This window comes from Ochlerotatus camptorhynchus, unplaced genomic scaffold (genome assembly GCF_037179485.1).
Source record: "Ochlerotatus camptorhynchus isolate MF236.1 unplaced genomic scaffold, CSIRO-AGI_Acam_v1.1 ptg000341l, whole genome shotgun sequence".
NCBI classification, from domain to species: Eukaryota; Metazoa; Arthropoda; class Insecta; order Diptera; family Culicidae; genus Ochlerotatus; species Ochlerotatus camptorhynchus.
In genome coordinates this window covers 210,001-226,212 of record NW_027040829.1, presented here as the reverse complement: position 1 = coordinate 226,212, position 16,212 = coordinate 210,001, and the positions used below count along the sequence as shown (strand labels likewise).

The window sequence follows — 16,212 nt, the reverse complement described above, 5'->3', positions numbered from 1 at the left end:
CATGTCCAAAATGTGAAACCCGGGGGACGAATATTTCCGGTTCGAGGAAAATAGTATATCCCGAAGTCGATGCTCCTCTACGTACCGATTCGAAATTCAGACAAAGAATGTCGAATAATGATAAAGATGACCACCACATGTCCAAAGACCACACTATTTTGGAAAACTTACCAATTGACATGATTGAAGACTTTGTAATCGACAAAATGCACGCTGTTGATGAAGGAGTCTGTAAAAAAATATTAGTTGCATTCACAGGAAAGGCTAACCCACAAAAGCTAACGAAAAAAAATATGAAAGAAATCGACGATCGAATCAAAGAATGCACAGAATATGTACCAATGGAATTTCAAAGAAAGCTGAGGACCCTTAATTACGTTTCAAAAATGAAAGCAACAGAATTTAGAAATATTGTTTTGTATGCAGGACTAGTCATATTCCATCAGATAATTCCTACAACCACATTTTCCCATTTTTTGAATTTTTCAGTTGCCATTCGAATTCTCTGTTGCTCATCACTATATGAAAAGTACAACAAAGTCGCGAAAAAGTTACTGATCTCATTTGTTAATAGTTATCCTGAGCTATATGGAAAAGAGACGGTATCGTTTAATGTTCACGTTCTTTTACATCTAGCAGATGATGCCATAAAACATGGTCCTTTGGATTCGTATAGCTGTTACCCGTTTGAAGCCGATATAAAAAAGATAAAGCGATATTTACATGTTCAAAGCAAACCCCTACAACAAATATTCAACAGGCTTCAGGAGGAACTCAACTCTGTTACTGGTGTGGTAGCAAACGATAACTTACTCAATTTAAGCCATTTTGAATATAATCGTCATAAATTTTATAGATTTACCTATCCTAATTTCACTGTTCGGGCAGATAAGAAAAGTGACAACTGCATCATGTGGAATTCTTTAACGAAATTGTTATTTTGCGAGTGAGGTTTTTTGAAAAAAAAAGATGTAAGTATCTATGTTACAGGACAGGAGTTTAAAGTAGAAGAATCACTGTGTAATTCAAAGTTGACGTTAAAATTGAGTATGCTTTTGGGAAATTTCGAAAACTGTGTAAAGACATTTCCTCTAAATCCATCAATATGCAAAATGGTTTGCTTACCATACAATTTATATGGCTCGGATTATTTTGTAACACCACTGATTCATACATTTAAATAACAATAAGATTATAACAGGTGTTATAGTTTGTTACCGCTTTTATTAAAAAAAAAAACAAGAGCAAAAATTTCTTTTTAATTTCAAGATCTTACTCAGTGTCCTCATCCAAGACTTCATCCTCATTGTGGCCATCGTTAAGCTCCATCTTAAGCAGCGGAACAGTCAACTTTTGTCTGCTGACTCGTTGTCGGCTTACGGACCCAGATTGCTTGCGCTTACTGCTCCTAATCCGATCACATGCGTGTTGCATTTGGTACCGAAATTCGACACACGCTTGGGCTGCTGGGTTCTCCGTGTTGTCAAAGAGCGAATGATCGACGAGAGCTTCTGTAAGATGCAATAATATGTATTATATTTTGAATTCAGCAAAAATAAACTACTTACTTATTAATACTTGTGTCGAGCACAAACTTTTTAATGCCTGTTTGCCACCAGCCCCAGAATAGCTCACTTGAGACTGCAATGCAAGGTCATACACTTTCTCAATGAAAGCCACGGTTATCTCTTTCAGAGGCTTTTTAAACAGTACGAAAGATGCTAAGAACTTTTCCTGCAAATAAACGATATGAGTTCACTAATAAGCAACATAAACAGAACATAAATGGTACCACTTACAAATTTCTTTTTGTTGTCGTTTTTTCCCAGCAACTCCTCGAATCTGATCAATGCATCAGTGGATCCCAGAGGCATGAACTCTCTAATCGGATTAAAAAAATCCTGTGTTGATGTTGACGATGTACCCGGTGGCAATCCTTGCTGGACCAGGATTTGTATTTGCTCCTTAATAAAAGTCACATCGGCCTGTAGCGCTCTTATTGAATCCGCTTGCTCGTTGTATACATCTAGCGGAAGTGTTACTACTACTGCCTGATTATTTTGAGTTTCCTCCAGCACCTCTTCCTCAATTTCAGGATTGAAACTTGGATCGGACATCTTCGTGTTTATTTGTTCATTCAGAAATTTTATAAACATAGCCATCTGTCACATGATGTATCGAACTCTTTTTACCCAGCGGTGCAAATCGATAACAAGAGGATTATGAATCTGCATCGATGGCATTCTTTGTTGTTCTTTAGCGAAGTGCAACGATACGATGGTATAAGAATTTAAATAGTTTTAGATTAATATCTATGAAGAAAGCTCAAGCCCTTGCGATATATCGAAATTGGACGAAATTTATTATGGCACCTTTATCCAGCTTTCTATGCTCGGTAATCGCGGCCTGTTTGGATGAATAAATGTATCCTTCACTGTGCTTTTTGACACTAACTGGAGGGCGTATGTTGTTCCATTTTCTTCTGTTCCTGGAAGAGGGAAAGAGAAGGGTCAAAATCCGAACCTCCAGATAGCACAGTGAAGGATACATTTATTCATACAAACAGGCCGCCATTACCGAGCATGGAAAGCTGGATAGATTTCTATAATACTACCGATAAAGAAATTTTCTTAAATGTGAGTATCGATCAATAAATATTTTTAAATATACGTATCGCAATCAAACAAATTTCAAGGTAAAGAATTATCGACAAAAATCTTAATTTTTGCATAAAGAACTTTAACGAAGTTTCACGAATGGTTGGTCGGGAATGAATACGTTGTAAAATGAAAAATGTTACGCAAACTTACATCTATCTTCCAATCTAAATAATGTGGAACAAACTTACATATATCTTACGTTCTAATGAATGTAAAGAAAACTAAGTTCCTTTGCTAAGCCAATTTATTTTAATATTTAAACTAATATGTACTTAAATTGTCATTTGACAGGAAAATTATATTCTCGTTCACTCTACAACAATCGGATCGTGCGTTTCATTTCGTTTCCGGCCGAGAATTATAATTTTGGAAATCCCCTTTCGTTGAATTAAAATTCAATAGTACTAATACCATTTGCGGTCAGCAATCTTACTATACAATAAATAAAAACCTAAGAATTGGGTAAAAGGAATTCCTGCTTAAACTCCATCCGCAAACAACTCTGTAGATTTCCGTGATATATTGGGAGCAATCTCACCTTGAAGACGAGGTATGCTCTGGTCGCGATTGAATGTGAGTATGAAATTTTATTATCGGTCAAATTTTTCCGATGTATTCTAAATATGTTTGGTACGAAATGAACTACATCTACAAAGCTTGTAGAACTAGCTCATCTTAAGCTATCTTAAGTAATTGATAAACTTGATTAACAAAATCTTTTCCATCTTCGCTTCCATCTGGCGAGCGTTTTCTCTGCTCTCAACTTCTTGTTCTTTGAAGCACTTCCACAATTTGTAGGTAGTTAAGAGCTTTGTATGCTAATCATTGCATGGATTTTTTTACTTTGTGTGGCAAGCACAATGATATATACTCCTGTATATCCCCAAAGAAGTCAGCAAAATTTCCAACGCAGAAAATGTCCTACACACGCTATTTTGAGGCTACTCATTTTTGAGTCGAAAATCATTCAGTTTAGCCAAAAAGGAAGTTACCAGGGATGGTAGCGAGTCATTTTTTAGTGACCTCGTCACTTTTTTCAAGCCAGTCACTAAAAACTCTTTTGTAAAGGCCAAGCCACTAAAGTTACTTTTTCTTGTAAACAGTCACTATTTTCAACTTTTTTAGCGTGAATTTATTTCAAGATTGAGCATTCTTTGTTTTGTGACGGATATATACTCATTTTTCTAAATAAAATTACCTGAGTTTTCCAGGTTTTTCCAGAACTTTAACAGGCTTATAATAAGAAAGCTATTTTTTAACAACAGCAATTAACTCAAAAAAAAAAGGACACGGCAATCAGTTTTAAAGAAACAGCTTTACAATCAAATCCATTGAATGTTGAAGTTTAACACTTATAGTACGTTCAGACTACAGAGTTATAACATGTTATAGCGCTATCTGGATGGTGGTTTCTGTGTTGGAATTATTTGACAACCGTTATAACATGTTGTAACTCTCCAGTCTGGATAGTGTTTTACTTTATTTCTCAATTTAATAAGATCTAAAAATTTTCAGTGTCTTGAAGATTCCTATTCCATGTACAAGTTCAAGATAATGAAATTTTTTTTTTTTTTCCTTTGGTTTATTTTTTCCGTCGATCTTGTTTTCCGTGCTGAGCACCAATGCTACCGACGTGCCAGGAAGGCAGCTCCTACACCTGGACCCTACCTATCGACCCATCAACTCATGAACCGGGGACCAACGGCTTTACTTCCCATCCGAAGGAAGGCGTGATCAGAGATGTTATGCCTCAGAACATCCCGGCGGCGCCGACTGGGATTGAACCCAGGCCTGCTGGGGTGAGAGGTAATCACGCTTACCACTACACCACCGGTGCCGTTAATGAAAATTTTCAAAGTGCCAAAATTAAAGAAAAAAAATTAAATGATTTATTTCAAGTTCGTTATTAACTTTATGGAAGGTTAGAGATCTTCATTGCAGTCCCATTAACTTCCCAACAATTTTAGGAATTTTTGAGAAGTTCTGAGGAATGAAAGGAAATGCTGAGAACTTCAGTGAAGCTCCATAAAAAACTGCGGGAACATAAGGGTTGTTCACACGCCGAAAATGTGGGGAACTTATTGGAAGCTTTCAAAACTTCAAAGCGGTTCTTTTAGAATCCAAAAATTTTCAGGAACTTTTATGACGTTCCTAGAATTCCGGAGAACTCACAGGTGTCAAGTGAACTTGAGAAATGTAGAAAACTTGAGGGGTATTGTGCAAATTTTTAAGAAGTTCTAAGCACTTCAGAAAAGCTAGATCTAGAGATGTTTGGGTAATAACAGATCTTAAGCGTAGTTCCCGTAACTTTAGTCCACACTTTGACTATATGTTTTTAGTATTACTTCTACGTGAAGTCAACGATTTACATAGTTGAAGATTCTAATTTCAAATAACAGACTGTAGTGGTAATTTTTATACGATAGATGGAGTCATCTACTCCATCTATCGTATAAAAATTACCACTACAGTCTGTTATTTGAAATTAGAATCTTCAACTATTTAGTCCACACTTTTGGAGCAATTTGAAGAGAAAAATTCAGGATTGTTCCATAATGTGATCATCTTCCGAGAATTTCAGGGAAGTACAGAGACCTTCAGAGAATTTATGAAAACTTCAGAAATATTTCAGATACTTCACAGAAGTCCAGAGAATTTCAGGGAAATATAAAAGTGTTTACGGGAATTCCATTTATTTCCGAGCAGAACCGAAATCTTCAATAATATTGAGAGCTTTAGGGAAGGTTCGAGAACATCAAGACAGTTCAGAGAATCAAAGGCAGTTCCAATAATTTCAAGAAAATTGTAGAAACCTTAAAGAAGTGGTGCCGGTGGTGTGGTGGTGAAGTGGTAAGTGTGATTGCTTCTTACCCAAAAGGTCAGGGTTCATTCCCAGTCAGCACCGCCGGGATTTTCTGAGGCATAAAATCTCTGATCACGCCTTCCTTCGGAAGAGAAGTAAAGCCGTTGGACCCCAGTCTATGAGTTGGTAGGGTCCAGGTGTGGGAGCTGCCTCCATGGCTTCGGTAGCATTGGTACTCAGTACAGAAAATAAGATCGACGGAAATAAAATCAAGGAAAATAAAATAATTTCGAGAAACTCAGGGAATTTCCGGAAACTTCAGCAAAACTCCGAGCGAATTTCTGGAACGCGGTAAAAATTAAATGAACATCCGGAAAATATATGTTAGGCCCCTCCTTGAGTACTGTAGTATAGTCTGAGCTTCATATCAAGATACCCATATAAACCGCATTGAATCAGTTCAAAAATAGTTTCTATTATTTTCTATAAGAGAGTTAGGCTGGACGAGTTTACCCTTACCATCTTATGAGTCTCAAAGTATGTTGATCAATTTGGATGCACTTGAAAAGCAAAGGCAGTTTGTAATGATAGCTTTTATAAACGATGTTGTAGCACAAAGAGTGAATGCCACAGAGATTTTAGAAAATCTTAATTTATATGCTTCCACTCGTTCCTTTAGAAACAGAAATATGTTTTATATTAACAACTGAAGAACAAACTATGCCAGGAATTGACATATATGACATATATGACATATGAAAATGAACACAAATGCTCTTAAAAAACGTTTCTTTTCGAGATTATTCAGAGATTGAAAATAAAATAGATGTTAAGTAAAACAGCAAAAGTGTCATTCCCACTGATGAAGACTGCACATTGTAGTTGAAATACGTATCTGTCATGGATACACAAATTAATTAAGTGGATTTAAATGGAAGATAACCTTTTTTTGTTGTTTTATTTAAGCTTTCTGCTAACAACCCAATTTCATTATTTCAAGATCTTAAGTGCTTTTTGTAACTTAAACTGATCTACATTTGATTGACGACAAATAAATAAATAAAACGTGAGAGTAATTTAAGGGTGTTATGTTATTGAGATTTCAAGAACTTAAAAAAGTGATAATTTTGCTAAGTCGATTAGAGAACATTAACGAAGTTTCATTAATTTAAAAAAAATCCGAGAAGTTTTAGCAGTTTTTTTTCTTCAAAAAATTCCAGAGAACCTCAAATAAATTTAGACATTTTTAGATAGTTTTATGATATTCATCGAAGTTCCGAGTACTTCGAGGACGATCAGATAGCTTCAGAATAATCTTACATAACTTACAACCCAAGCAGCACACTTCGATCGAAATATTAAATATAATATTCAACTTGATTGTGACTGGAATAAGTGGCACACAAGTAACCACAATTGTTCAGTGACATGTGTGCTGCTAGGGAAGGAGCTTCGTGGAATTATAGGGTATTGCAAGAATTCTAGGATTGATCCGAAAGCGTCAGGAAATTATGAATGTATATCAGAAAATTTGCCGGTCTATTAAACAAATTTGGAGAACCTCAGGTAAGCATATATAAATTCAAGGAAAATTAGTGAGCGTTAATAATGGTTATACTACTTAAGGAAATTATCGCAACTTCAAGGCAAATCAATTGATTTCAGTAAAGGTGCGGGTTCTTAAAAAATACTGATAAATTCAGTATATAAAGTATATAGAGTCTAGAGAACTTTAAAGAAATTCAGTAATCGTTTAGGCAGTTTTAATAACACCATAAATGTCTAGACTATAAAAAATAAAACAGCATCTCCTCTTCCATTTAATTCCACCTAATTAATTTTGGTATCCATGACAATGTCAAGACTATTGAACCACGTCTAGACTATTGAAGAAGTTTTAAATTGGTGTCGATAATTTAAGGAAAGTTTCATGAAAAATTTCTGCACAGTGAATATTTTCGCACACCCAGCGTACACCTATCTCTTACTCACACAAACGTAGCCTAGCTATGTCAAAGAGAAAGATCGGGCAATGCTAATTTTATAGTCTCTTTCATTCCCCTACTGTTACCATTTAACAACAAGTGTGACGTCAAACTCACTGTTCCATTCGAATGCGAGCGAAGGAAAAAACAACAAGCTGCACATTGCCAGACCTCCTCTCCTTGTCTTGGATAGCCTAGTTGGCTTGTGATTTGACAGATCGTGAGAAATTTTATTTTGTTTTGTTTTGGTTTTGATGGTTTGCTGCTGCACTGTCTGACATATGGATTAAGTAGTATTAGTGAGTGCGCAAGCATAACTGTCACTGAAATCTTATCGCAGAAGTCTAAAAATTCGTGCAATCAACAATATTGAAACCAACATCTGAAACGTCACAATTCAAGTGTGAACTGCAAAAATGGCGTGACTGCATTGTCTTATTATTATCAAATGAAATTATTTTCCCTTTCTTGCCATTTGACTTCGTGGTAGAAAATCAGAAAATAATATTTTATGAGTTCTAAGTTTATTTTTCACAAAATGTAAGCAAAAATATTAAGAATATCTAAAATATCAGTCACGCCTTTTTTGAAATTCTGGCATGAATCTTCTATTTGTTTACAAATTATGAGCTGTCAGTGGGGCCCACGACTCACGGGCCCACAGCGATGTTAGCTCTTTTCAAGGCAAGGCGAACAAGATAGGGATGCCACCCAGCTGAGATAAACAAACATGTTTACATACACAAATGACATGTGTACGGAGTACAATTAAGAACAAACTCATTTGACAACAATTAAGATAGGTAGAATATTTTTTGCTTCATAAGGCCTAGGTAGATTTCAAAGCGGAGTGAAATCTCATTTAAAATATTAAATTTTTCACCAGCGTGAAAAATGACATGAACCACTTCAGCCGAGCAGTTAAAATGACACAACCAGTCGAACAGCGAAATAAATCAATTATTCTCGATTATGTTTTTCAAAGAGCCATGTCTGCTCTGGTAAACAATCAATTTGTCAAAACTCTTAGACTGTGTTCCATTTGGTGAATGTTGACGCTTCGAAAATAAATTAAAATTGCGAAAATCCTTCTGTTCGAATACAGTGCAACATTAATCTATGACGTGCAAAGTTGTTGATATCACCATATGAGGCACATAGACTCCAAGTGTGTCACAATTCGAACCAATAGTGTTAAGGAGAATTTTCGGTTTCGGATACAGCCGAAGGATCTTCAGAGCGTGTCCAGTTTGTGAACAGCTTAAAGCTGGAAATGTATTTGTGTCCGATTTAATGTTATTTAAAGTAAAGAAACAAGCTTACAATTCGTGTTTCCTCCCTTTTTCCTGCAACTCCGATTACCTAACATCAATTTTAATAGAGTTATTAATTCACTGCTAGAAATTGTAAAGTAATTAGCTTGTTTGTTTCTAATTCAACTATCTCATTGTCATTGTCTTGGACCGTGTTGTGCTGTCAAAATAATCATTCACATAGCGTTTGTGGATGATTGCAGCTGCAGCGTCCGGATAAAGTTCAGCGTATTCTTCTGCATTGCGGTTTTTTACAAATTGGCGTTGACGGCGACTCTGGAGCTCTTTACTCCTATGAGAAAATTCATAAGCAAACGTCAGACTGTGCGTGAAACATGGCGGACTTTGTACTATCCTTTCACTTCACCGAAAATTCCCCTTAAGAAACTGTCTTTATTTGAAAATTTTCGACGGTACCGTCCGGCGTGCAGTACACGGTGAGCATGTGGCTCCAAAAGTTCACCTGTCCATGACGTATACCTCCGGTGCCTCTTCGGGAGTTTTCGATACAGAAAACATTGTGCCAGTGTGTCCACGAGTCTGACGAGCATTTGGTGATACATTTCCATTAGGACTCCTCCGAATTCAATCCGACGCTCTCGGAATTGACTAATGACAGCTACCAACGATGCTAACAAATTCGGTCCCTTGAGGAGAAGAGAGTTTAGGGATATCCCGGAAACTTTGGCAGAAGCGTCCCAAACGAGTCTCATTTTCCCAGGCTCTTTGGGATTCGTCACTATGCTTACTGGAAGGTACCACATTTGTCCGGGATCTTCATGCGTTAACTCTTTCGGAGAAGCCTTGTGTGCGTAGCCCTTTCGTAATTATTCACTTATTTGGTGGTGATAGGCATCAGCAAGCTCCGCGTTGTTATACAGCCGCTTTTCCAACTGCTTTAGTCGTTTTAGAGCCATCGGAAGACTGTGGGAAAAATGATGATTATCCGATTTTCAAACGAGCTCACTTTCAAAACTATCACCCGTGCAAACAGTGGTGCTTTCTAAGATGGCTTTGGCTCGTCGGTTATCATCGGATTCTAAAACGGTGCTTGCTGTAATTCCGATGTCTTCTACCAATAAATGATCCCGTAGTAAATCGTGTAGCTCTTGATTGGTGATGCATTCTCCTACGTGGTGTCCAACAAACGTACACCGTCCATCCTAATTTGGATCGCACAGCGATTGGTTCTCCGAGATTTCCGATCCGAGATTCAATCGGGGCAAATAGATGGATATTATCCAAACCAATGAGAATCCTAGGCATGCCGGACAAGTCATCAGCTTGTGAAAGATCTTTCAAGTGATTGAACTTATCTGCTAACTCCGAGTACCGAATGGATTGAACATGTAATTTCATTTCTGTTACGGTATGTGCGTTATTGAGTGGTCACTTTTCACTAGAACCTTTGGCAGAAATTTGCTAATTCATTCGTTTCGAGTTTCTCTCCGTTCTCAAATCCGTCTCAACCAGACTTAACGATGAACCCTCGTCCAAAAAGGCAACTGCATCTACGGAGCAATCCTCGTAATACAACGTGACAAGAACCATTCGGAAGAGCGCGGACTGCTGTTCACCACTGTGCGTGTTGTGGCTGGAAGCTACTTCTCTGTCATCGGCCGAGACGCTAGCCGCTGGATGTATCAGAGGTGCCGCTCATGACATTGGCTTACATTGCACTGGATCTTAAACCTGCAACGAGATTGTCCATGCCAATTCTAACAAGTACTGCAGAGCTTCAACCTATCCACTTCCTTGGTCCTCTCTTCCCACGTCATGGCTTTGAATTTCGGACAGTTCCGAACGCGATGATCCACCTTCTGGCATACGTGGTAGGGCCTCTCTACCGGTATGAATCTTCGAGCCGTTTCCGACACTGCGACATCATTCCACGAGTTTTCTGATGAATCGTGAGAATGCAGAAATCCTCTCTCCTTTGGTTTGATTTGGGAGTACTCCTTCGGTTGCGAATAACGGGTCGCTTCGCTTGCGTCAGCAGCCTTTTCCGCTATAAAATACGAAAATGTTCGAAGTATTGGGTTGGGAAAATCTCGCTTGTAGCGAACCCACTCCATTTTGATGCTAGCTGGTACTTTTTCTACAAGCGGATACGTTGTCAATTTCCTGGTACCTGTTCAATGTCGTTCTTGGAGAAGCGTTCAGCTACGCTGGATGCCCATGGAAGGGGAGCTTTTGAATATGCCCCACGAGGATCCGAATAGCCGAAGGAACTCGATCTTCAGAGTGTGTCCAGTTTGTGAACAGCTTAAAGCTTTAAATGTATTTGTGTTAGATTTAATGTTATTTAAAGTAAAGAATCGAGCTTAAAATTTGTGTTTCCTCCCTTTTTCCTGCAACTTCGACTCCCTAACCTCAATTTTAATAGAGTAATTAATTCACTGCTAGAAATTGTAAAGTAATTAGCTTGTTCGTTTTTAATTCAATTATTTCCTGTACATTACCGTTTAATTATTAAAGTTTGCAGATTTAGAATAATAGATACGCAAAATGATAGTTATTTTAGTGTAAATGTAACTTTGGTCTTCCTAGCGTGTTTCCACTGCAGCAAATTAGGTTTTTTTTTACTTCCTGTTCCTTTTTTCTTACTCCAGCCTGTCAGTTTTCGTGTAACGGCAACTGTAAAGGTTAATTTAAATAGTGAGGTGCGTTCGAGGTACAGAGTGGGCCTAATACCATAGAGGTACCCTAATAAAAATGGTATGGTTAAATTGCTTAACGACGTGTTCGGGGTATCATCCAAACCATTTGTGGAATAGTTCAACCATTTGGGTTATTGTTCGATTATGGCAATTTTTTATTAGGGTAACTCTAAGACCAGAAGGTCCCAAAGAAACGTGCACAACTTTTTGGCTCAGCTCTGGTACTACACAGATAAAAATTCTGAATTTTAATTGTGATGTAAACATTCATTCACGTAAACTTGTATTTCATTTCTCGCAACCGAGCAACTTGTAAACAATGTTGTTTACAAATATGGGCTTTTGTATACAATATTTGCTACATTGCATGAAATGTCTCAGAAATTTACATGATTTATAATGTAAACTTATATGATATGTGATGCTCCATTTATGTGCATCATATTGAACAGAAATTTACACTACTTTTTCGAACTGTGTATCTTCGGTCCCAAGCTAATCGATGCACCCCTCGAAATATAGGAAAATCCACGAACCCCTTATTTTATCTGTCTAACTTTCATAGTGAATTAAAAAAAACATAGTGTAGTACTAGAATTTCGACTAGAATGGGGTAAGTTAATCGATTTGCTTGGAACCAATAGGCTAGTCAAGTAGTGAGCCAATTTAAAATCGTTAGTTTCCACCGGACCGGTTGCTAATACCCCGTACAGACTATGGTTTATATCATGTAATATAGGCTGTCTTGCAATGAGCACTTATGCATCTAGTTTTCACTAGAAATCGTACGTATGAGTGCTCATTGCAGCCTATATTACATGATATAAGCCATAGTCTGTACGGGGTATAACAAATAGTGTTCAGGCATGGTTCACAGCATAAGATTCACACATGAAATAAGTGCTCAATTAAGATTGAGACACATGATGATAACGTGTGGAATTTTGCCATTTGTGCGTTTCATAAAAAATATAACTTGTTGGTCCAGTTTTGTGAAACCGCTGGTAGTAACTCAAACCAAAACTGCTTGACAAAGTTGTCTATACACAAAAATTTCACTTCACTTTAAACTGTAAACAAATACGATCCAACGAAACCGAATATTGTGGAACGTATTTATTTCGCTTACGTTTTCGGAAGATGAACTAGCCAAAGGCTAAAAATCTCCCTAAATAAGCTTACGTTTACTTGTTTCGACAAAGCGTGTCTGTCAGGTTTGATTAATTTTAACTTCACCTGAGATGAGAACTGACCTGACGGATTTCGCTTCGCATGAGCTGTGAACTGCTGTGTTCCACAATCCTACACGCAAACCAAAAATCTATTACAATTAATGTTAGTTCCATTTCCTATCATCCTCTGTTCATGAACATCGCAGCGAATGTTAGAAGTTGACCTTACAGGCGATGTAATGGTTTTTTGCCTTTTTTATTTCGTGTTCTGTCTGTGCTTTCACCTACACAAGCAAGCATTTGCCTTGATTTTTATGTATAACATGGTAGAACGACACACACCCTTGCCGCGAATCTCTCCAGCAGAAAAAGCATACGAAGTCGAGTGTGAGAGGAAAGGAACGCTTCTTGTTTGCTTTTAGGCCAACCTTATTCAGAAGCATGGAGAGAGCAGTATTTTTTTTCGACATAATAAATTTACCTCACTAATACACTCTACATTTTTCGGTCTCCAATTTTCTTGCATCGGACCGCAGCTAGGTATATCGCATCCTCGGTTCATGCGGTCTCCACTTACATCCTCTGATGATGAATCCCACATAATTGTAAGCGAATCTTACATCCACCCGTTGGGTGTACCATTTTCACTAACGAAATTTCATGATTTCACTTGCTTCAAATTTCACATCGCTTCGATTTGTATACTTCGCAAATGGTACCTTAGTTTGTGAAATGCCTCTTATATAGTGTACTGCATGAAAATTCTACCAAAGAAAAGATAATACACAGTTAATACTGTGCATATAATGACCGAGAATTTATAGTTCTACAACCCGATAGTTCCTTCAATATCTCGTTGTGGAGAGTTTTAATTATAGAATCTATAATAATTGAAACCAAAACCGATACTGTGTTCTTCAAGTCTCCTATTTAAATTTAATTTTTGTAAATAAAAGAAACAATCTTAAAATAGTGATCCCCCAACGCGTTTTCCACGAGCGAAAAACAAAAATACCCGCTGGACTTAGCACGTTATTTTCAATATTCCTGCGAAGTAGAAAGATACACAGCTGAGTTGCATACCTTCAGGCTTAGACATAGATCACCTACCTTCATTAGTTTCATATTCTCATCTGCTGAGTCAAGCTTGTTGGTATCGCCAACATCCTGATGATGGTTTTGGTGCTGTTGTTGATGATGAAATTCGGCCAATGTTTTCAGTAGCATGCTTTCCGATGCCTTTGCCAGCTTTTCAGCGTAGTCACTGTTTCCCTCATCATCGTCATCAGTATCATCGGTGTTGGTGTCACCTCCGGTATCATTTTCATCATCATTATCATCGTCGTCGTTGTCATCCCCTGCGTCCTCATCTGAGGATGTTATCGATGCCGACGCTTGAGCTTCTTCCTCCAACTGCTTTTCCAGCTGCGGTAAAATTTCTTCTTTCGTATTGGCTCCTCCACTCGGGGGAGGATGTTTCAGATGCTCTAGCTCGAGTACTTCTTCGTCAATGCTCTGAAAGTTGTAAAGAAGTTTCAAACAGCTTAATCCCACAGCAAACAACATACAGCTAGGAAATAAGACATCAAGAAACTTTACGCATTTGTTTTAGTGCTTTGCGTGGGTTTAGAATCAATTTCGATACGTTTTTCTCATTTATCATTACATCCATACTTGAATAATGCGTATAATAATATACCCTAACCTTCTAGTTGTTTCAGTTCGTAGAATGCGTAGATGATGGATAAAAATTTGACGTCTTGAACAAAGTTGCTTAGTTTTGCATCCTCTACAACTAAAATAAAAGTCAATATTAAATAAAAGAGTCATACAGTGAGTCGCACTAAAGACGAACCAGCTGAACATCTTTTGGACATATACAAGATATTGGATGATGATCATTACCTTGCCAATTTGAAAATGGAGTCTAAAATTTTCCAAGTTTACACTTTACTCGCCATCTTGAGATTTTTGTTAAGCTCCAAGAGAACAAAAATATTGCCATGACCTAATGATTTTGTTTAGTCTAAGTTCTACAATATTACAGAGTATAAAAAAATATATGTTGCCATAAAGTAAAGCTTGATCATAATAATTGTTTAATAAACATGGATCTTGATAAACCGAAAATTAGATTCAATGGATTAAAAGCATGGCTGATTTTTACAACAGATGTCGCTAGTAAAAGTAGCTAGTAAAACGCTTCAGCGATTTATGTTGAATCGGAAATGAGAAATGAGAAAACCGGAAAATGTTGATTTTCCCGGCGGGGTGTCCTCGAGTTGGGTGTCCCCAGACTTGCCCTTCTGATCAGGGATGCCACACATACAGATTTTTGTATACTATAAAAATTGGGCACCCTTGTTTATTTTGATACCGGAATAAATTACCATAAGTTTGATAGCTCAAAAAAGTTGTTTATTTTTAGAACAATTTTTTTGGAAAAAGGATCACATTCATCAAAATACAAAGAAATATAAAGGGGTGCCAACGTTTTTCGTGTCCATTAATCTGTTTATGTGGCATGGGATGTCGAGACTGGAATGAAAAAGCATCGACCCTAACAGAAGTCTACATTTCCTTTCTGAGCACATTACTATACCATATTAACTGCACTGCGACAACGATTGTGCTTGTTCCTAGCTCATTGTACATTTCAATTCAATATCGACACAGATAACGAGAAACCTTACAACATATGCAGAAAGCGTTCATCAGACAATTTGGAAAGTTTCCTTGTCGTGCGGTGTCTTCCATGTTCGCTTCTCTTTCTCAATCGAAGTGTAATCCATGTATCATGTGATGGCATTATTATTGGACTTCTTATTCAATAATCGAAAACGAAGCACATGTATATGGTACCCATAACCCGAGAGAGTAAAAATAGTCACGTCTTGTCGGTTACGTATCGACTAATCAGCTATCATTAAGCGATGATCACACTAGGCCAGCGAAGCCGACATCATAGCGTATACTGAGCAGCTTTGTTGGAGAAGCATAGCCAACACTTTCCTCGAGGTTGTGGTCAGGCTACGCCTTCACTATCCCAGTGTTAGAATTCAAAGTCATAATTCCCATTAATTTCGCGATGAGCACCTATGATTTTAGGTTATTTGTAATTTTATTGCATTGTATTGTATTGTATTGTATTGTATTGTATTGTATTGTATTGTATTGTATTGTATTGTATTGTATTGTATTGTATTGTATTGTATTGTATTGTATTGTATTGTATTGTATTGTATTGTATTGTATTGTATTGTATTGTATTGTATTGTATTGTATTGTATTGTATTGTATTGTATTGTATTGTATTGTATTGTATTGTATTGTATTGTATTGTATTGTATTGTATTGTATTGTATTGTATTGTATTGTATTGTATTGTATTGTATTGTATTGTATTGTATTGTATTGTATTGTATTGTATTGTATTGTATTGTATTGTATTGTATTGTATTGTATTGTATTGTATTGTATTGTATTGTATTGTATTGTATTGTATTGTATTGTATTGTATTGTATTGTATTGTATTGTATTGTATTGTATTGTATTGTATTGTATTGTATTGTATTGTATTGTATTGTATTGTATTGTATTGTATTGTATTGTATTGTA

General features: G+C 36.9%; 2 protein-coding genes across 2 annotated transcripts in view; both read right to left on the bottom strand.

The window, feature by feature from the left end:
• LOC135708906 (uncharacterized) overlaps nucleotides 1–16,212 on the bottom strand; it is a 76,730-nt gene that overhangs the window by 18,167 nt on the left and 42,351 nt on the right. The window contains exon 4 of the mRNA XM_065231087.1: nucleotides 13,704–14,108. Coding sequence (XP_065087159.1) covers nucleotides 13,704–14,108 — 405 coding nt within the window. The remainder of the gene's footprint in view (nucleotides 1–13,703; nucleotides 14,109–16,212) is intronic.
• LOC135708918 (uncharacterized) lies at nucleotides 756–2,805 on the bottom strand. Its single transcript, XM_065231099.1, has 3 exons — nucleotides 1,800–2,805; nucleotides 1,569–1,734; nucleotides 756–1,511 (listed from the first exon to the last, which is right to left on the bottom strand). Exons 1-3 carry the CDS (start codon nucleotides 2,160–2,162, stop codon nucleotides 1,273–1,275), a joined length of 768 nt encoding a protein of 255 aa, XP_065087171.1. The 5' UTR covers nucleotides 2,163–2,805; the 3' UTR covers nucleotides 756–1,272.

Coding starts and splice junctions, on each gene's coding strand:
- LOC135708918 (XM_065231099.1), bottom strand. CDS start 2,162: ATGGCTATGTTTATAAAATTTCTGAATGAACAAATAAACACGAAGATG. Junction 1,735..1,799: donor ACGACAACAAAAAGAAATTT/GTAAGTGGTACC, acceptor GTTTATTTGCAG/GAAAAGTTCTTAGCATCTTT. Junction 1,512..1,568: donor CTCGACACAAGTATTAATAA/GTAAGTAGTTTA, acceptor TGCATCTTACAG/AAGCTCTCGTCGATCATTCG.